The sequence below is a fragment of the Podospora bellae-mahoneyi genome, assembly GCF_035222275.1.
Source record: "Podospora bellae-mahoneyi strain CBS 112042 chromosome 1 map unlocalized CBS112042p_1, whole genome shotgun sequence".
Classification (NCBI taxonomy): Eukaryota; Fungi; Ascomycota; class Sordariomycetes; order Sordariales; family Podosporaceae; genus Podospora; species Podospora bellae-mahoneyi.
In genome coordinates, this window is record NW_026946359.1 from 5,024,848 (window position 1) to 5,045,083 (window position 20,236).

At 53.6% G+C, this 20,236-nt stretch overlaps 4 protein-coding genes and 2 non-coding genes across 6 annotated transcripts; 5 read left to right on the top strand and 1 right to left on the bottom strand.

Moving 5' to 3' along the window:
* The first annotated feature begins 37 nt into the window (after positions 1-37).
* Positions 38-4,649, top strand: QC761_115030 (uncharacterized protein). Its single transcript, XM_062874781.1, has 3 exons — positions 38-383; positions 508-3,085; positions 3,140-4,649. The coding sequence occupies exons 1-3, from the start codon at positions 364-366 to the stop codon at positions 4,334-4,336; spliced, it is 3,795 nt and encodes a 1,264-aa protein (XP_062737964.1). The 5' UTR covers positions 38-363; the 3' UTR covers positions 4,337-4,649.
* A 107-nt stretch (positions 4,650-4,756) lies between these two features.
* On the top strand, positions 4,757-4,830 carry QC761_0016720. The gene has a single exon. It is a non-coding gene; the product is annotated as a tRNA-Asn (tRNA).
* A 297-nt stretch (positions 4,831-5,127) lies between these two features.
* On the bottom strand, positions 5,128-9,907 carry QC761_115040 (uncharacterized protein). The gene is made up of 5 exons (XM_062874782.1): positions 8,896-9,907; positions 7,065-8,843; positions 6,412-7,004; positions 6,120-6,360; positions 5,128-6,015 (listed from the first exon to the last, which is right to left on the bottom strand). The coding sequence occupies exons 1-5, from the start codon at positions 9,566-9,568 to the stop codon at positions 5,807-5,809; spliced, it is 3,495 nt and encodes a 1,164-aa protein (XP_062737965.1). The 5' UTR covers positions 9,569-9,907; the 3' UTR covers positions 5,128-5,806.
* On the top strand, positions 9,060-17,838 carry MYO1_2 (class II myosin; the record flags this gene model as incomplete). The annotated part of the gene is made up of 3 exons (XM_062874783.1): positions 9,060-10,909; positions 10,963-17,241; positions 17,365-17,838. Exons 1-3 carry the CDS (start codon positions 10,445-10,447, stop codon positions 17,836-17,838), a joined length of 7,218 nt encoding a protein of 2,405 aa, XP_062737966.1. The 5' UTR covers positions 9,060-10,444.
* Positions 17,839-18,255: 417 nt separating this feature from the next.
* QC761_0016750 lies at positions 18,256-18,329 on the top strand. The gene has a single exon. It is a non-coding gene; the product is annotated as a tRNA-Asn (tRNA).
* A 45-nt stretch (positions 18,330-18,374) lies between these two features.
* On the top strand, positions 18,375-20,047 carry QC761_115070 (uncharacterized protein). Its single transcript, XM_062874784.1, has 2 exons — positions 18,375-19,609; positions 19,663-20,047. Exons 1-2 carry the CDS (start codon positions 19,529-19,531, stop codon positions 20,023-20,025), a joined length of 444 nt encoding a protein of 147 aa, XP_062737967.1. The 5' UTR covers positions 18,375-19,528; the 3' UTR covers positions 20,026-20,047.
* The last annotated feature ends 189 nt before the right edge of the window (positions 20,048-20,236 follow it).

Here is a 20,236-nt window from a genome sequence, read left to right on the forward strand (position 1 = left end):
ACGTGAATGGGGGCGGGGCAACAGAATTCCAGACGGACAACGTCATTTGGCATCGTGGGTCAGGGATGCAGTGAAATGCGGCCATGCTGGTCAAAAGCAACAACTCCGCTCTCCACTCCAGTCCACCTCCACCCCCTATCTACGACTTTATCTCTGCGAGAGAGTATTCGTAGCTGTGTATTGTTTGAAACCAATAATAGTCACCACCTCCCTACCGACGGTGCAACTCCGAGCTCGGTCCACCACGGGCAGACGGACGAGCCACAGCCCATCAACTCAGAAGTGCCTCATTAGCCGCCCGACCGCACGAACACAACGGTTGCTAGACTTGGGAAGCTCAGAGCTAGAATCCAACCTACAGTCATGTCGGACGCGGGGGAGAGGTAAGAAAGACAGATAGCTCCTTTGCTAAGAAACCCTAATCAAAATCCATCCTCGTTGCTCCGAGCTCCGAGCTTCATAGCTTCGCTGGACAACCTGCTGACGGCGGGTGTTTGTTATCTCTAGTTCGCATCGACGAACGAAATCCTCTGCCCTTTCACTCCTGAGACGCAAAGCTACTGGCGGTGCCGGTGACGACAACATGTCTACAGCTTCGGTCGAGGACACTGGCGCAGCGAGCACCAGTCTTGCCGGCGATTCGACTACCGCAACATCCCACGCATCTCTTACCAACGCCCACCAACATTCCAGGGGCCACAGCTCCAAGCTCTCAGTCTCTGGGAGCACCATGGGCCGTACACCATCACACAATGCCCCTTCGGTTAGCGGGGCTAAGTCTCCCAATCCGCTGGACAAGGGCGCCTCCCTCGAGTCATCCGTCAGAAAGTTCCGCATCGTTGAAGCTCTCCGCAACGGTGACACTGCCTCCATCTCCAAAGCCATCCGTGAAAGCGCCGAAGGGGGTCCCCGCACGAGCACCTCATCCTTCAACACAACAACCGGCCCCCTCGAAGATACCACAATACTTCACCTCGCCATCCAGTGTGCCGAGCAGCCCGTTGTTGAGTACGTTCTGTCTGACGGCGCTGGTTCTCTTGATATCAATGCTCGGGACAAGGATGGAAATACACCCCTTCATATCGCGGCAGCTCAGGGCCGTAGCCACGTGGTTGGACTCCTTCTAGCAAACAAGGAGATCAACGATGCCATCGCCAATAACCAGGGCCGCCTTCCAATCGATCTTGCCCGCAATCCCGAAATCTTCCAGCAGCTGCAGCTCTCGAGATCTCTGTTTGCTGAAAACAAGATCAGGCAAGTTCAGGATCTCATTCTCCACGGCGAGTTCAAAGTCTTGGAGCAGGTGTTGGAGGAACCTCGTTTCAAGACAGTTTTGGATATCAACAGTACCGAATTTGCTTCGGACCCAGTTACAGTCCAGGCTGGGGGCACCCTCTTGCACGAAGCCGCACGCGCCAAGAACACTCGTCTAATTCAAGTTTTGCTTCTGCATGGCGCCGACCCCTTCCGCCGGGACCGCAAGGGCAAGCTCCCGCAAGATGTTACCAAGGACGAGATCACACGTGCCATGCTGAAGAAGTCACCAGCTGCCGTAGCGGCGCAAAGGGGGATCCAAGAGAAGGCCGTCCTGGGGTCTGCTGCCCAAGGCGTTATCAACGCGACTCCTGGTGATCCGCTTGCTGGCCGAGAGGCCCGTGAAATGAAAGGCTACCTCAAGAAGTGGACCAACTATAGAAAGGGGTATCAGCTGCGGTGGTTTGTTCTGGAGGACGGCGTGTTGAGCTACTACAAGCACCAAGATGATGCAGGCTCAGCCTGCCGTGGTGCTATCAACATGCGCATCGCCAAGCTTCACATGAGCGCTGATGAGAAGACCAAGTTTGAGATCATCGGGAAGTCATCGGTCAAGTACACACTCAAGGCAAACCACGAAGTCGAAGCTAAGCGCTGGTTCTGGGCCCTCAACAACTCGATTCAGTGGACGAAAGACCAGGCTAAGGAGGAAGAGAGACAAAAGGCCCATAACGCGGAGTTGCTGAAGCAGGCCAAAGCCGAGATTTCGGGTACTAGCATCTCTGAGCCACCTAGCGAGAACGCGAGCTACATTGAGCCCCGCGGCAGCATCCAGCTTTCACGGATGCACTCTTCCGGCAAGTCTCACAAGAGCGGACTTCATGGGGCTGGCACTGTGGACAGCCATGATGATGACGAATTTGCTGACGCGGCGACGGAGGCTGGCAAGACTGATCATCACGGCGAAGGTGATTATGAAGATGATGACTATGGTGAGGGTTCGAGTGGGCAGGATGCTCCGCCAGTGAATAAGGATGCTTTCAACATCACTGCCCAGTCGGCTAAGCTGCAGCTCGATACCATGGCACACGTCACAGCCGCACTACTTCAAGAGGCGAGCAAGAATCCCAGCCTGACTCTGGGCGATACTAAGGCCTCGCAAGCTCTGTCGACTTATGACGCCGCCATCCGCTCGCTTACTGGGCTTATTGGTGACCTTTTGCGCATCTCAAAGGACCGTGATGCTTACTGGCAGTATCGCCTTGACCGCGAAAGTGAGATGCGCCGGATGTGGGAAGACAGCATGGCCCAGGTAGCCAAGGAGCAAGAGTCCCTTGAGGCTCGCGTCAGTGAGGCTGAGGCCAAGAGAAAAGCTACCAAGCGCATCCTCAAACAGGCTGTTGAGACCGGCATTCTTGACGAGAGCCAGATACTACCACCACCTGCTGCTTCCACTTCTGCTGCTGCTACTCCAGCTATCGCTGCCACCACCGCTCCTCATGATAGCACTCAGGTGGAGACGGCGGCAGCAGACTCTGTGAGCGCAAAGTCCCCCGCCCTGGGAGGCCTTTCGAGACGTGAGACGGTGATTACCCAGATCGCCGACATCTCGGATTCAGAGTCAGACGAGGAGGAGTTCTTCGATGCAGTTGATGCCGGCCAGGTCGAAGTATCGCAGTTGCCACCGTCCGAGATCGCGGAAGCCAAGAGTGAAAACCAGATCGTTGTGTCGGGTGAGAACGACATCAGCGATGCCTTCAAGGGGTACGAAAATGGCATTCGAACCCGTCTGAAGATGGAAGCAGATAATAGGCCCAAGATTTCACTCTGGGTAAGTTTTCATGCGGCAGGCAGTATTCGAAACTTTCCAGCTAACTGTCTGTAGGGTATTCTGAAATCTATGATCGGAAAGGATATGACCAAAATGACCCTCCCCGTATCTTTCAACGAACCTACCTCTCTTCTGTACCGGTGCGGCGAGGACATGGAGTATGCCGACCTTTTGGATCTTGCGGCCGACCGCTCTGATTCGATTGAGCGTCTGCTCTACGTTTCTGCCTTTGCTGCCAGCGAATACGCTTCGACTATTGGTCGTGTAGCCAAGCCTTTCAACCCTTTGCTCGGTGAGACGTTTGAGTACGTTAGACCCGACAAGAACTACCGCTTCTTCATTGAGCAAGTCAGCCATCATCCTCCCATCGGTGCTGCTTGGGCCGAATCGCCCAAGTGGACCTACTACGGTGAATCTTCTGTCAAGTCAAAGTTTTATGGTCGTTCCTTCGACATCAATCCCCTCGGTACCTGGTTCCTCAAGCTCCGTCCCACCCACGGCGGCAAGGAGGACTTCTACACTTGGCGCAAGGTCACCTCGTCGGTCGTGGGTATCATGACCGGTAACCCAGTTGTTGACAACTACGGACCAATGGAGATCAAGAACCACACCACGGGTGAAGTCTGCCACATCGAGTTCAAGGCCCGAGGCTGGAAGGCTTCCAGCGCCTATCTCCTGACAGGCAAGGTGCTGGATGCCAGCGGCCATGTTCGGTTCAGCTTGGGTGGCAGGTGGAACTCCAAGATCTACGCCCGCTTCACACCAGGGTACGAGGCGACTGTCGAAGAGCCGGCGGGTGGTGACTCCGGGTCTATCTACCGGGGCAGTCTCACCTCGGCCGACCCCAACAAGGCTTTCCTCATCTGGCAGGCGAATCCCCGCCCCGAAGGCATTCCATTCAATCTCACTCCTTTTGTTCTGACGTTCAATCACATCGATGATAAGCTTCGCCCATGGATCGCGCCAACTGATTCCCGCCTGAGACCGGATCAGCGCGCGATGGAGGATGGGGAGTACGATTTTGCCGCTACGGAGAAGAACAGACTGGAGGAGGCGCAGAGAGCGAGGAGAAGGGAGAGGGAGGCCAGGGGGGAGGAGTTTACCCCGGCGTGGTTCAGCAAGGCGAAGTGTGAGATTACGGGAGAGGAGTATTGGCAGTTTAATGGGGAGTATTGGAGGAGGAGGCAGAAGGCGGGACCGGAAGGGAGTTATGAGGAGGCTTGGAAGGGTTTGGAGCCCATCTTTGAGTAGAGTCATGAGAGGCTTGGTGGTGGGGAGACCAAAAGGGGGAGGAGCAGGAGAGGTAAGAAGGGGAAGGGTAATAAGGCTAGGTTTGTGAAGCCGGTTGAGGAGGTAACTGGCAGTGAAGGACAGGAGGTGAAGGGATGAGTTTGGGTATAGCATGATGATGGGGGAGTTTCGGGGGAAAAGTGAATTGAGGGAGAAGGAATTGAAGGAACCTATATAAACTTGGTTGTTCTGCAGGGGAGTAATACGAATTATTTCAACAATTGCGCCCAGTACCTGAGTGTATTATGTGTCAAGTGCAAGAAGCAAAATCAACAATGCGCAGATTATGAACAACGACCACCACTTTTGAATCAAATGTGGGCAAAAAGTGTCTAAATGTCTGTGAAACCCCCAGAAGGGAGATGTTTCTAGTGATTCTAACTCCTCCGGGAAGGCTCGAACTTCCAACCTCCTGATTAACAGTCAGACGCGCTAGCCAATTGCGCCACAGAGGATATTGATTGTTTTCTTGTTGAAAAGGGGGCAAGGAATAAGGCTTTTTGTCGCGTGGATGTGGTGGAGTGAAGTGGAAGCTGGTGGACCGACTCAGGGGGTGATTGTTTACTTTGGTTGGGTGGGGGACGAGAAGGAGTGACAGATGTGAGCATGCCTGCAGGCTTGGACTTGGGCTGTATATATATATATGTGATGTGCGAGACCTTTACTCGGGTTTACCTACTTGGTATCTATGGTGTGAGGGAAGGCTTTTCACGAGACTGAGTGAGACAAGAAGATCATATATAAACTTGAACCTTTTTGGCAGGAAATAGGACTTAAATTTTTTTAGCTGTAACAACACGGATACCACCTCGACTGGAAACTGGGTATACAGCAAACGTAATTAAACAGTCCGCTCATGAGATCTCTTTCAGACCCACGAGCAAAAAATTATCAGGACAGCCAAGACCCCAAAGTCTCACCCCCCCCCCCACCCCCCTCCCAAATAATCGCACACTATCTTAAAAACTCCCGATGTACTTGACCTGTCTCCCCCATCTCAGATCAAACCTTATTTTATTCACTTGTCGTCTTCTTCCCCATCCACACCCGATATATCGTTGTGTCACCCGTCATGGCAACAATCATTTTTTTTTTTGCTGTCCCCTTGATATCCTTCCCCCTCTTTCATAGGTTCAAAAAGCTGTTGGGTATTGTACTCCTACAACGCCCTTCCCTTCTTCCCCAAAACCTTTTTTTGGCCCACGAGGGCAGCTGTTGATACAACCGGTCATGGAAGTGCCCTGGGCCTTTAAGCCCAAATGGGCGATGCTGTGATTGCGCCGAGTAGAATGCAAAAAGAAAACGCCGAAAAAGAATCAGAAACGATTCAGCGAGAATCCAAACAGCGCGCCGAGATCATGATGTCTACTGGCGGCGAGCCACATGTGCAGCTCATGTGCTGTACGCTGTGTCGAAGTGGATGAGTATGAATCAAAGCGTTACTCCTTCCAAGTTGAGCACCTTGCTCTTATCTCCAAGGAACTCGGAGCGGAACTTGATGATGCCTCGAGCGATAACGTCGAAGTCTCTAACCTTTTGGGCCTTGTATACCTGAAGTAGCTCACGGAGCCCTTGATTGAACCGAGCTCTTTGTTCGCCGGTGAAGTCTGATTTGCCAAGTTCCAGAAGGATTTGGTCATCTGGGGTAAAAAGAAGACCAGTAAGTCAGCGCCGGGAGGGGGGAGGATGGAAAGAAATGAGAGCTCTGATGTTAGCAGCCCGTCAGAACTTGGGGAGAACTTACCAAGAATTTTGATGTTGCTAAAGTGCTGGAACTCGCAGTTTTCAGGGCACTGTTGATTGTTCAGTTCATACGGACAGAGCGGCTTTTGCACATCGACCCTGCTGCTGTATGTCAAGGATTTGACGCCGTTAGGCACGGTCTGTTCAAACTCGGGATGGAAGCGATAGGCACGGAAAATATGCAGAGGGCTCTTATACGGCATAAAGGCACGGTCCTGCTTCTTGATGGGGTTGCGAATTTCCTGTCATACTGTCAGCCATGCATCTGAAGAACCCAGAGAAAAGACATGTACTTCTCCTGTTGCCTCGACTTCGACTTCTTGCACCTTCTCCCGAGGCTGAGCAGCACTCGATATTTGATCAGGTAATGGGACTGGTGGATGCTCCGCCTCATTCACGTTGCTGTCAACAATGCCGCTAATAATAGATTCCGCTGTGGTTGGACTGGGCGCTTCAGAATCAATCTCCATGGGCGTCGTTTCATCGACTTCTTGGTTAGTAGAGGGCTGAGGTGTCTCAAGGACTGCAGCTGGAGCACTCTCATCATCTGCTCGGACATCTGGATTACTGTTGGGTAGAGAGCCTTCCACAGATTGGCGGCTCTCTGACTCGCCACCGTCCACAGACATGACGCTTTGGGCTTGTGCCAAGTCACTGCTGCTGGGATACTGGGAACCGCTGGAGCTTGGTGTGTCGCTGCTGAGAGCTTGCTTGGGTTCATCGGCTTGTTGGGGCGGAATATCTGTCTGTGACGGCTCACCTGAAGTTTTGACTTCATCAACCGAGACTGCCTCTGTCACCTGCGCACCGTCAGGAGCCAGAGACGCACCAGAAGATGAGAGCCCCTCGACATCAGCCGATGCTACCCCTTGCGGCGGAGGCACTTCTATTACTTATTAGTTGTTCGTCTAGACTACGAAGTCATATAAATCATGAAATTAAGTACCTGTCCTATCATCTCCAGAGTTGAGCCCGCTATCTTGGGGCGCCTCTCTGTCAGATGGCGTGCTGACCTGGTCCGACTGGGCAGCCAGCATCTCCTTCTCAATCTCCGCTTGTAACAACGCCTCCTCTGTACGTAGCTGCTCCAGACGCCGCCGTTTCTCTTCAAGGGCAGCAAGGCGGCCGTGCTGTGCGGCTTTCTGTGCCGGGTTAGAAGTTGCGGTATCTGAAGCCTTGGGAGGCCTAATCGACGTGGCTTCCGGGGTGGGCTGAGGAGTTGGCCTGTCTGACTGAGCAGGGCTACTCAAGACAGGAGTGCCAGCATTCTTAGGTTCTGGTGTTTGGCCTGACTGAGTCTGTGCCCGCGAACCTGCTTGGGGCAACTTCGCTTTCCGCTTTGCTTCAGCCAATGCAATCATCCTTCGCATTTCCTGAATCTCTCTCTCCTTGATGGTGAGTTCAGTGTGCCGTTTTCCTCCCAAGGCTGGGCCAGTTGGTGGTGTGTGCAAAGGGGTTATAGAAGTTGACAATTGTCGCTGTGGGAGGTTTGTCAATGGAGGGAAATCACGAATGGATGGCCCACGTGATGCAGTCGGACCATCTTTCGACTGGATTGATGATGGCTCGTCAGTGGGAGAACCCATATCCATGTCCATCTCTTCATCGTCCGAAACGTCGCTAACGTCAATGATGAGAGAGGCTTCTTGGCGTAACTGACCAAAAGGCCGCTTTGTTGATCCAGCAGCGGATGGGTAGTCAACGAAATCAGCAGCGACCGGTCGCTTGCGCTGACTTGCCGTGTTGAGCTGAACGTTGGTAGATCCAACGATGCCAGGAAAGGGTGGTGTTGGCAGGCCACTATTCTGAACAGCGAGGGTGCCTGGCTGGGAACTGGCAAAATTCAAGGTCATGCTTGAGGTGCCGGCAGGTTGTTGTTGCGGTGTAGCAACCGTAGCAGTATTCGCAGGAGTTTGAGAACCTGCCTTTCCAGCTCCAGACGCTTGCGCCTCTCGAGCCTTCTGCAAGGCTGCGATCTTCTCCTGGAGGATGCGTTCTTTTTCTCCTCGAATCTTGGCTTTCGGTCCCGCAGGCGGGGTAGGCTTCGGTGCTTCAGCCGGAGCTGGTGCTGGCGCTGGCGATGGCGCTGCCGCTGGGTTTGGTGGTACAACTGCGGGCTTTGGGGGAACGACAGCCGGCCCTTTTGCAGCCTTGGCGGCGAGGAGACGAGCAATGCGATCCTTACGCTCTTCCCCTTTACTCTTGGTTACTGGCCCCGCCGTATCCTTGGACTCAGGTTGTGTCCCTTGTGCTTGGGCCGTCGTGGGACTATCCGCACTTGCGCCTGGCGACGGGACAGTCTGTGCTTCCGCCTTTGCCTTCTCTACAACAGGCTTGGGCAGTTCAAGATGAAGATCTCCAAACAAGGCTTTGATCACCTTCTCATCAAACCCTTCGTCGAGATAGGTTTGATATTTAACTCCAAGGGCCCACAACCGTAGGATTGCTTTTTGGGCCTCCTTCTTGGCTTCTGGCACCGATTTGAAGGTGTCCAAATAATTGGCGGGACTTTCTGGAGTGCCATTGGCATTCGGAACCGTGGACGACTGTGGCTGCAGGCCGGGCAAGCCAACATTTGTCACAGGCGGGACGGTTTCTGAAGGGTTGTTGGACTGTGGTTTTACGACATTGGAAGGTCCGGCTCCTTGGGATTGGGATGCGGGGGTTTCGTTCGAGCTTTCTCTGGGTGATAGGAATGGAGAGTAGGACGCGGACCTATCGCGAGCTGCAAAAATTTTGTTAGCGACCTCTTGTGGCATTACAAAGGCATAACTTACAGGCAGTGCCATTGGCCTTGGACCCAGTCTCACCTTCGTCTTCATCATTGCCATAGAAGCCACCCTCCGGTGTATCAGACGCACTGGTGGGTTGACTGGCGACTGTACTCGGGACAGCGCTTGGCTGTGTGACAGGAAGCTTTTTGGCAGTCTGTTTCGGGGGGCTGGCCGGCGGTGGTGACTTTTGCGTATCATCATAAAGATCCTCAAACTGGCCCTCACTCAACTCGCCTTCCTCCATCTCGATGCTGACGGCCACTTGGGCAGCGGGTGCCACAGGTTGTGGGGGCTTTGTGCCAGGAATTACGATTTGCTGGGCAGAATGAAGGTTTGGAATGGTGGGCGTGTATGAAACTGGCAACGGCTGTGCCCATGGATTTGCTGGTGGAGGTGCGGCTGGGAAAGCATTGCCCATAGCGCTGTTTGCTCCCATCCCAAGACCAGGTATGTTGCTCGCATTGTAGTTGAAAGAGCCTTGAGCTGCATTCTGGTGGGCTTCGGGCGGCGGCGGGAAGGCACTCGGAGCACCGTATGTCGGCGGCGGAGGAAAGGGTGGTGCAGGGTAGGCAGTGGGGGGTTGGTAACCGTACGGAGACTGCGCCGGTGGAGGGGGAGCGGGATGGCCCTGATATTGATTGTATGGCCATGGAATAAAGCCTGGAAACTGTGACATTGTGAATATTTACCAGCAGGCCAAGTTTGTTGGACGCGCGCCGGATTGATTGCCCTGATCAATACTCGAGAGTTCGGGGAGAGCAGGCGAGAATTGAGACTTGCACAGCTGCAAACTTCGGCCGACGGCGGGTGGCGGCGTCTATTACGATTATCGAACCTGACGCGATAAAATATTTATCTGTCCTCAGAACGAATGAAGCAAGAAATGCTTCAAGGGCGCGCGGAAAGTTCAGCGTAAGCCGATGCAGAATTGATTATGGCGATCTTTTTTTCGCCGGATGCGCGTTGCCTCCTGACAGTGGCAGGAAAGGAACGGGGGGGCCGCACGAAATTCCCAAGAGACAGCAACCGAATGAGTCGAGAACACGCTTAGGCCTTGATTGGCTAGTCGCTATTACGACGAAGCACAGACCACATCTATACTGGAGTGACTTGGTGACATCAGAGGGCACAGGCTACCATTCGATCTAAGCTTCAGCTTGGCTCGAGCTTTGTTTACTCTGGACCGGTCTGCTAGGGGCAACGCGACTGCCATCAGGCCTCAAGGGCAATAAATCGCAACAAACACCAGAATCAAGTCCCCTCTTTTCACCACCACTTGCTGCAGGCACGATCCCAAGCCAGGTACCCGCTACTCTAGCACCTGCGTGCTTGCTTGCATCTTGCATCTTGCATCTTGCATCTTTTCTCTTTCTCTTTCTCTTTCTCTCTTAAAAGAACCTGTTTGCTTTGTCCACCTGCAATTCTTTTTGCATCCAGGGTCTTTTTCAAAGCTCCCTTGTTTACATGACGGAACGGCGGTTAATAGCAGCAGAACTACAAAATTTCTAAACGGAAGAATCCCATGTATCTTTGATATCTTCATAACATCACCATGTCGGTTCGCAACAATCCGTTCGCGAGGAATGCCTCACCTTCGACAGGTTCGAATGGGCCAGGCGGCGGGCCAGGCAGACCAAAATGGACACTTTTCCCCTCATCGCCCTCTCCATTCTCGGGAATGGCCTCCGCACCCTCTCACGTCCGCACTCAGTCACAAAACTCGGTTGCGTCAACCATGGCGCCGCCAATGCCCCTCCGCACCGCCAATAGTCATGCTCGTCTACTTTCTAGGGACGCCAGCACCGCGAGCTCGAGCTCGGGCACATTCGCCCCATCATTTATCAAGACGGATGACTTGAGAAAACCCACCGACATTGTCAAGGGAATTGAAGGGGAGAATGACTTTTCTGGCAAGAAATACGTGTGGCTTAAGGATCCACAGACGGCTTTTGTCAAGGGCTGGGTAGTCGAGGAGCTGCCAGGGAACAAGATACTGGTTCAGTGCGATGATGGGAGTGTGAGTATTTGTCCCTATCACCTGGCTGGTACAAACTGACCACCGCGATCTAGCAACGAGAGGTCGACGCAGAAAGCGTCGACAAAGTCAACCCCGCCAAGTTCGACAAGGCTAACGACATGGCCGAGCTGACGCACCTGAACGAGGCATCCGTCGTCCACAACCTCCACATGCGCTACATGTCCGATCTCATCTATACCTACTCTGGCCTGTTCTTGGTCACAGTCAACCCCTACACCCCACTCCCCATCTACACGAATGAATACATCAACATGTACAAGGGCCGAAACCGGGAGGATAATAAGCCCCATATCTACGCCATGGCCGACGAGGCCTTTCGCAATCTGGTGGATGACAATGAGAACCAGAGTATTCTTGTGACTGGTGAATCAGGTGCAGGAAAGACGGAAAACACCAAAAAGGTCATCCAGTACCTTGCTGCTGTTGCAAGGTTGGACTCGACGGCAAAGAGCAGGGAGCAGCAGCATTCTACCCTTTCGGCTCAGATTCTGAGGGCCAATCCCATTCTGGAAGCTTTTGGAAACGCTCAGACTGTGAGGAATAACAACTCGTCGCGATTCGGCAAGTTTATCCGGATCGAGTTTAATCGGAATGGGTCGATTGCTGGTGCCTTCATTGACTGGTATTTGCTTGAGAAGTCCCGAGTCGTGAGGATCAACTCTCAGGAGCGGAATTATCACGTTTTCTATCAGTTGCTCAAGGGCGCTGATAGGAGGCTCAAGCAAGAGTTCCTGCTGGATGGGCTTGATGTGGAGGACTTTGCTTATACCAGGGAGGGCCAGGATACTATCTCCGGTGTGTCGGACCGCGACGAGTGGAACTCGCTGCTGGAGGCGTTTGGGGTTATGGGGTTTGATGAGAACGAGCAGGCGGCCATTCTGAGGACCATTGCAGCGGTGCTCCATCTGGGTAATCTGAATGTTGTCAAGGAGAGCAGGTCTGCGGACCAGGCTCGACTGGCACCGGACGGGAAGGAGGTTGCGGCCAAGGTTTGCAAACTGCTGGGTGTGCCGTTGCAGCCTTTCTTGCAGGGGTTACTGCACCCCAAAGTCAAGGCAGGAAGAGAATGGGTTGAGAAGGTGCAGACTCCGGAGCAGGTTCGGTTCAGTATCGATGCTCTGGCGAAGGGTATCTACGAGCGAGGCTTCGGGGACCTGGTCACGAGAATCAACCGGCAGCTTGACCGGCCTGGGATGGGGCTGGATGATACCAGGTTCATTGGCGTGCTGGATATTGCTGGTTTTGAGATTTTTGAGCACAACAGTTTCGAGCAACTGTGTATCAACTACACGAACGAGAAGCTGCAGCAGTTTTTCAACCACCACATGTTTGTCCTTGAGCAGGAGGAGTACGCCAGAGAAAAGATTGAGTGGCAGTTTATCGACTTTGGGAAGGATCTACAGCCGACGATTGATTTGATTGAGCTGCCGAACCCGATTGGTATTTTCAGCTGCTTGGATGAGGACTGTGTCATGCCCAAGGCGACGGACAAGACCTTTTCGGAGAAGCTGAACTCTTTGTGGGATAAGAAGTCACAAAAGTATCGGCCTTCGAGGTTGGGACAGGGGTTCATTTTGACGCATTATGCTGCCGAGGTGGAGTATTCGACTGAGGGGTGGCTGGAGAAGAACAAGGACCCGATGAACGACAATGTGACTAGGTTGCTGGCTGCTTCGACCGATAAGCATGTCGCGAATCTGTTTGCGGACTGCGCCGATCAGGATGATGAGGTGGGAGGGATGAGGAGCAGGGTGAAGAAGGGCTTATTTAGGACTGTTGCTCAGAGGCACAAAGAGCAGCTGTCTAGCCTGATGGCACAGCTGCATTCGACGCACCCGCACTTTGTGAGGTGTATCCTGCCGAACCACAAGAAGAAGGCGAAGCAGTTTAATGGGTTGTTGGTGCTGGATCAGCTGAGGTGTAATGGTGTGTTGGAGGGCATCAGGATCGCGAGGACGGGGTTTCCCAATCGGTTGGCCTTTGCGGAATTTCGCCAGCGTTATGAGGTTCTCGTGAGAGACTTGCCGAAGGGGTATTTGGAGGGGCAGGCGGTGGCGAGGTTGATGCTGGACAAGTTTGGGCTGGACAGGTCGCTTTACCGGGTTGGGCTGACGAAGGTTTTCTTCCGGGCGGGGGTGCTGGCCGAGCTGGAGGAGAAGAGAGACGCGCTGATTTCGGAGATCATGGCGCGGTTTCAGAGCGTGGCGAGGGGGTACATGCAGAGGAGGATTGCGTTTAAGCGGTTGTATCGGGCGGAGGCGACGAGGGTGATCCAGAGGAATTTCCAGGTATATTTGGATCTTTGTGAGAACCCTTGGTGGCAGTTGCTGGTGAGAATGAAGCCGCTTTTGGGCGCGACAAGGACGGCGACGGAGGTGAAGAAGAGGGATGAGATGATCAAGCAGCTGCATGACAAGATGAAGTTGGAACTGGAGAATCGCCAGAAGCTAGAGGAGGAGAGGAGGAATGTTCATGCGGAGCTCAACAAGATTCAGCAGGTGCTTGAGAGTGAAAGATCGCTTGCGCTGGATAAGGAGGAGATCTTCAAGCGGCTGCAGATGAGGGAGGCGGAGCTGGAGGACAAATTGGCTGGTGCTCTAGATGATCAGGAGAGACTGGAGGACCAGCTTGATAGTCTTCTTGACGCCAAGAAGCGGGCCGAGGAGGATGTGAACAGCTATCGTGCTCAGCTGGAGCAGGCAGCTGGTCTCATTTCTAGGCTTGAGGCTGAGAAATCGGAGCTTGCGGCAAAGGTGGCTGATCTGGAGAAGTCCATTGACGAGATCGCCAAGAAGCAGTCTGAACGCAGCGCACAGGAGGCGGCTTTGGAGGATGAGGTCAAGATGCTGCAGAGCCAGCTCTCACTCAAGGATAGGAAGGTGCGAGATATGGAGAGCAAGCTTCTCAAGGCTGATCAGGATCTCGATATTAAGCTGCGGACTGTCGAAAAGGAGCTTCAGACTTCACGAACCAAGAACTCGCAGCTCAGTGCTGAGAACCGGGAGATTCAACAGCAACTTGCGCAATTGTCCAAGACTTCTACCGACTACGAAGACTTGGTACGCAAGAAGGAGAGCGAGCTGGCGTTGCTTCGTTCGGACAATAAGAAGTACGAAATGGAGCGGCGTAGTCTTGAAGATCAGCGCAAGACCCTCAGCGCCGAGAGGGAAAAGACTGCCGAGCGTCTTCGTGACATTCAGGCGGAACTCACTGCGATGAGGGCTCAACAAGACCAGCTCAAGCGCGAGGCTGCAGATGCCAACAAGCTTCTCCAAGCTCGGCTCTCGGAGGATGCCCAGGCTGATGAGAACCGTCAATTTCTCGAGGCACAGGTCAAGGACTTGAAGGATGAACTTTACAAGGTTCAAATGGAACTTAGTAGAGAACGTCAGTCCCGCGACGATGTTGCCCTTCTTGGCGAGCACAAATACAATACCCTGAAGGAGGAGTACGACCACCTTAATGAGTCCAAGATCACGATTGAGAAGGAGCTCTATGCTCAGCAGGACACTCTTCGCCGTATGATGGAGACGCGGGCTGCTGCTGAGAAGGAGCGCGATGAAGCCAGGCAAGAAATCCGAGCTCTTCGTGTGGCCAAGACGCAGGCTGAGGAAGCTCGCCGGGAAGCAGAGATTATCGGGGAAAGGGCTGCTTCCAAGATTGCCCGTGAAAAGGAGGAGAGCCTGCGCAAGGCTCTGGAGTCTGCCAGCAACAGGGTGAATTCCTTGGAGGAGCAAGTCGCCGACCTGACCTACCAGATTGAGGATCTCAACAAGGTGATTCTTGAGTCTGGAGAGTTTGGACTGAAGAATGACCAGGCCAAGGAGCGGTTGGAACGCGAGCTTGTTACTGTCAAGGGTCGGTTGGCTGCTTCGGAAAACGACAACAAGGCTTTGCTCAATAAGCTGCAACAGAAGGGGCTAGAGATTGCGAGGTCTAGCTCGAGGGCGAGCGAGGCTTCCAGAGGCCAGATCATGGGTCTTCAGCGGGAAAAGGCCAGGCTGGAGGAGCAGAACGCGAAGCTCAATAAGCAGCTTGGTGACTCGCAGGTTACCATCGCGTCTTTGGAGAAGAGACTGGAGAAGCTGCAGCTCAGCTTGGAGGATCTCAACCATGAGGTGGCCAGGGAGGTGCAGAACAGTCGCGCTGCGGAAAAGGCTTCGTCGAGTGCCACCGCGCAACTTGCTGAGGCGAATCGGACTATTGAGTCTGAACGGCAGCTCCGCACACACGCTCAGGGCACGGCCCGCACTTTACAGCAGACACTGGATTCTCGCGACATTGAGCTTGCTGATCTCCGCGGACAGTTGTTGGATGCGCTCAAGATTGTTGACCCTGAGTTTGTGCCTACGATTCAGTCTGAGGGCGGTGCCGACAAGTTCCTCAGCAAGAATCTTGATCTGGCTCGCAAGATTGAGGAGCTCCAGCAGAATCTCCGAGTCCAGACTGCAGCTCGCGCTAACGCCGAGGCTCATGTTGCAGAGTTGAGAGCAGCTAGGGCTGAGTCTCCGACTAGAACTCGCCATGGGGAGTTCAACCCTAACGAACCCGTCTTTGAGCCTGGCTCGCCGGAACAGAAGCGGTCCAGACCTAGCGGCCGTCATTATTCCGGTGCATCTACTCCTCCTCGTCGCTTCGTCACGGTCGAGACTGACCATCTCGACTCGGTCAAGTCTGACAAGACAGCTGACATTCTCAGCTTCAACAACCGCCAGGACCTCAAGGCTGAGGTTGAGGAGCTGCAAAACCAGCTGCAGATTGCTCACATGCAGAACAGGCACTTGCAGAGCCAGCTTGAGCGGTCTGTGCCGGATCCCCAGGCTACTGTTGATGAGAGTGGGCGTGTTCAAAAGCTGGAGCAGATGAACAGCAAGCTGCACCATATGCTTGATGAGTCTTCGCAGAAGGTGTCTGCGCTTGAAAAGGCGCTTCATGCCGGTGAGCTTTCTCTCCGCGACATCCAGACTAGATCTCACGAGGAGATTCTGGATCTGTTGCATAGCCAAGAGGACTCCCGCCGCCGTCTCCTGTCTGATCACAATGATGCCATTGGGGAATTGGCCCATATCAAGGAGCACTTTGAGAGACTCAGACACGACAGGGCCAAGATCGAACTCGATCTCCGCGATGCCAAGTCCGACCTTCAGGAGATGTCACTCGCGCGAGAGCAGGAAGCCGCCAGCCGAAACCAGCTGCTGCAGGAGTTTGCTGACTTGCAGATCCGCTTGGACTCTGAGACCAGCAAACTGGCTGATGTTGCTGCCAACTTGCAGTTGTACAAGGGTCGTGCGGATGAGTACTTTGCCAAACTTGAGAACGCCGAGATTGCTGTGCTCAAGGCTACCAGGGCCGAGCAGTTTGCCAAAGCGCAAGCAAAGGATGCGGAGGATGCTTGTGCTGAGATGATGTCTGAAAGGAAGAGGCTCGACGGCACCATTGAGGATCTTCAGCTCCAGAATCAACGCTTGGAGGAGAAGATCGAAGACATGTCGACCGACCTTGAGGCTGCTACTCAGGCCAAGAAGAGGCTGCAGCACGAGCTGGAGGATTATCGCAATCAGCGGGCAAACGATATCGAGGACAAGGAGTCGAGCATGGAGCAGCTTCGCAAGAAGTATCAGGCCGAGTTTGGGACTCTTACCAAGGAGCTTGATCTTGCGAGGGAGGAGAAGCTGTTCAAGCAGGCCGAGATTACGCGCTTGCGTGAGGAGCTTGACGAGCTGAGGTCCAAGTGGGATGATGAAGTCCTCAACAGCTCTACTTGGTCCAAGGAGAAGGCTCGGTTGGAGTCGACGCTCTCGGATGTTATGGCTTCGAGAGATGAGGCTGTTAATGCTCACAACGATGCCCAGGGCAAGATTGTGTCGCTTCTTCAGCAGGTGCGGAATCTTCGGACATCGGTGGATGATATCACCGCCGAGCGTGATAACCTTGCCCGCGAGAAGCAAAGCATCGAGGCTCGGTTGAAAGAGGCCAAGGCTGGTCTGGAGGACTTGGCCAACAGTGAGAGCCCTTCGCTGAGGAATGCTGCGAACATCGACAAGGAGATTCTGGAGCTCAAGTCTGGTTTGGCTCAACAGCAGGATATTGCAGCTGCCGCGGTGGAGAAGATGCGCCGCGCTGAGGCTTTGGTGTCTGAGGTTCAAAAGGACATTGTGGCTGAGCGCGAGGCTAGCGCCGAGTTGCACAAGCAGAAGAATGCACTGGAGAAGTCGCTGAATGAGGTGCAGCTGAAGCTGATTGACTTGGAGACGAAGGGGTATTCGGCTGCCAGTCATGACATCAAGTTCTTGCATAAGCGCATCCAGGAGGTTAGTTTGTTTATTTCTTCCACATTGTCGAGTCCTGGATGCAACACAACACCCCCGAGGTCCCCTACCCCCAAGCTTAACCTTTCAACTGAACACTAACATTTACCCCCCTCCCCAAATTAGCTTGAATCGGAACTCGAACAGCACCTGAACGAGCGGAGCAAATCCCAACGATCAGTCCGTAACGTGGACAGGACCGTGAAGGACTTGCAGACACAGATCGACCGGAAGGACAGGCAGAATGTGCAGCTGCAGGAGGACATGACGAGGATGAGGGACAAGATGGACAAGTTGCTCAAGACGATTGAGGAGCTGCAGGCGTCGGAGAGCTCGAATGAACTGCAGGCGAGGAGGGCGGAGAGGGAGCTGAGGGAGGAGAGGGAGAGAATTATGCAGTTGGAGAGGGAGCTCGATAGCTGGAAGGCGATGAAGGACCGGCCTTCGGGGGCTAGTGTAGCTACGGGGGCGAGCGTCTTTGGGGGGAGCGTGAGGGGGAAGGGGTGGAGGAGCGATGGGAATATTTTGGTGGAGGATGGGAGAGTCCCGCAGCGGAAGAGCAGCATTAGTAGGGTGCCTAGCTTGAAGGGGTTCTTGTAGGGTGAGAGGGGGGTTTCCAGGGTTAGGATGGGGTTGGATGGCTGGTGAGAGAGCTTGGGGGGATATGATGATGGATTATGGATATGTTCTTTGATGAGTTACTTTTTCTTGGGGTTTTTGGGAGCGAGAAGGGGAGAGGTAAAAACATGGATGGGTAATGGGGTGGTTGTTTGAAATATTTGTGGATTGCTATTGTTATTGTAGCTGGAGCTGTTGGTTGGAACATGCTTTGGTCATATTTATCATAGTGTGTATGGGAGTAGCATAATGAACAAGTGTGTTTATGCACAGCTAGCTATTGGGGATGAAGTGGACGTTTTGTGAGTGAACTTGTTTTCAGAGTAAGGGGTGATATCAGCAGAATTGCGGTGATCACCAGCACCATAATGGCTGAATCGTCACAAAATCTACAACAAATCCTCTGTGGCGCAATTGGCTAGCGCGTCTGACTGTTAATCAGGAGGTTGGAAGTTCGAGCCTTCCCGGAGGAGATGTTATTTATTTTTTATCATTAAACAAATGCTTTTACAGGTCTTGGCATTTTTTTGTGTTTGTTTTTGTTGCTAGACGAAGCTTTGGAAGCTTTGTCTTCTTCTCACCTGCCAAGCGACTCTCGCTTCCTACCAACAAAAAGACTATGCTTTTTCCCAGCTAGTCGGATCACGGACTTGACATGAATCCTTTGCGGCGGGATATTGCGGCGTGGACGAGCCCCCCTTCGAGGCACGGAGTTGGTTTGGGGAATAACTCTGGGGGTATCAAGCGAACCGAAATTTCATGGGCCACCAACACACACAGCGCTATTGATGGGATGTCATAAACAATGGGGTGCCACGGACAGGGGGGACAAGCGGGTAGGTGCAGCGATGCGATTGACTGACAGCTTGGTAGTTGGTGATTCGTGATCCAGATGCGGCTGTCATGCACGCAGACACGGGGGCCCCACTATGAACAACGGCACAGGAGGCGCGCGCAACGACGATGATTCTGTTGAGGTGGGAGGTGGGAATGATGTATGGTGACCGCGGACCGTTCGTCAATCTGTGTCCTACCCGAGTTACGGGAAATATCACATCCATGGAGGGTCATCCACGTCATGCGTCAAAGAACGATCAGGTCATACGATGTGCTGTAGTAAAGTTCCCTCGAGTTGGATAGCTTGGCATGATACAAGCTTGCCTGTTTTTTCTTTGTTGTGCTTGAGGAGCTACGAGAGGGAAGTGCTTGGAAGTACCGAGGGAGGGTTGGTTCTTTCATAGCTTGTTCCCTTCCCGGTGAATAGCTTCGGCGAATCATGGAGTTGTTTTAGCTTGTTGTTGGGGGTATGGGGTGGATAGGGGGATGACGGGAACTAGTGTTCTTGTTTCGCCTCTTGCTGGCGTATACTGTTTGCAAGGGGGATGTACTCCTTTGTGTGAGTGTTGCCTTTTTCAAATATGGGGATGGTACGAATGACGAGGTGTATTGAAGAGGGGGGATGAATAAAAGGGCTGGGGTAGGGATTCGCGCTGTTTTCAGTGGGAAGGGGTTTCTTTCTCTTCTGCTCTTCTTCTGGCCCATCCCTCCCTCTCGTTCTCTCTCTCGTGGGATTTTGTTTCAGAAGATACACCATCTGTGATCAAGTTTTGGGTTTAGCAACCATAACACAGTTGTGTATATATCACCACTCAATCTCAGCCACACCATCAAGATGAAGTTCCTCGCCATCGCCGCCACTCTCTTCACCACCCTCGCCGTGGCTCAGAACCTCGAAGGGCAGCCCGCCTGCGCTGTACTTCCTCCCCGCTCCCCCTCACTTCCATCCCCCATCTAACCTCCCACTAGACATCATGCCTCATCAGCGCTATTAGCGCTGCAGGCTGCGCCGCATCGGACGTCGCCTGCCAGTGCGGGCCTACTCAGGTTTCCATCGCCGCCTCGGCCGGTCCTTGCCTTCTCGACGCCTGCCCAATGTCGGACTTGATTTCGGCCGAGAGCGCGGGCCTAGCCAAGTGCGAGAGCTTCTCTGCCACTGCCGGTGCTGCTCCGACCCGTCAGGACAACGCCGGTCCTGTCACTGGAACTGGGACGGCGACTTCCACCGGGACGTCGACTTCTTCTGCTGGTGCGGCGGCTGTTATGACTGCTGCTCCGGTGCTGGTTGGTGCGGCCTGTGTGGGCGTTATGGGCGTGCTTGGTGCTATGTAAAGAGCAAGGGCGATATGGGAAGATTGAAACTGTTCTTTTTTCTGGGAGAGAGGGGGGAGGGGGGGGGGGGGTTGAAAGGGACAAAAGCAAGCAAAACAGGCTAAAAGGGTAGTGGCATTGGGTTAACGTTTGTTTTTTTGGGTAGTCTGTCATTGGGACATGTTGCCACTAATGGTATTGTTCATCATCTCACCCGTCCTGTCCTGTGAGT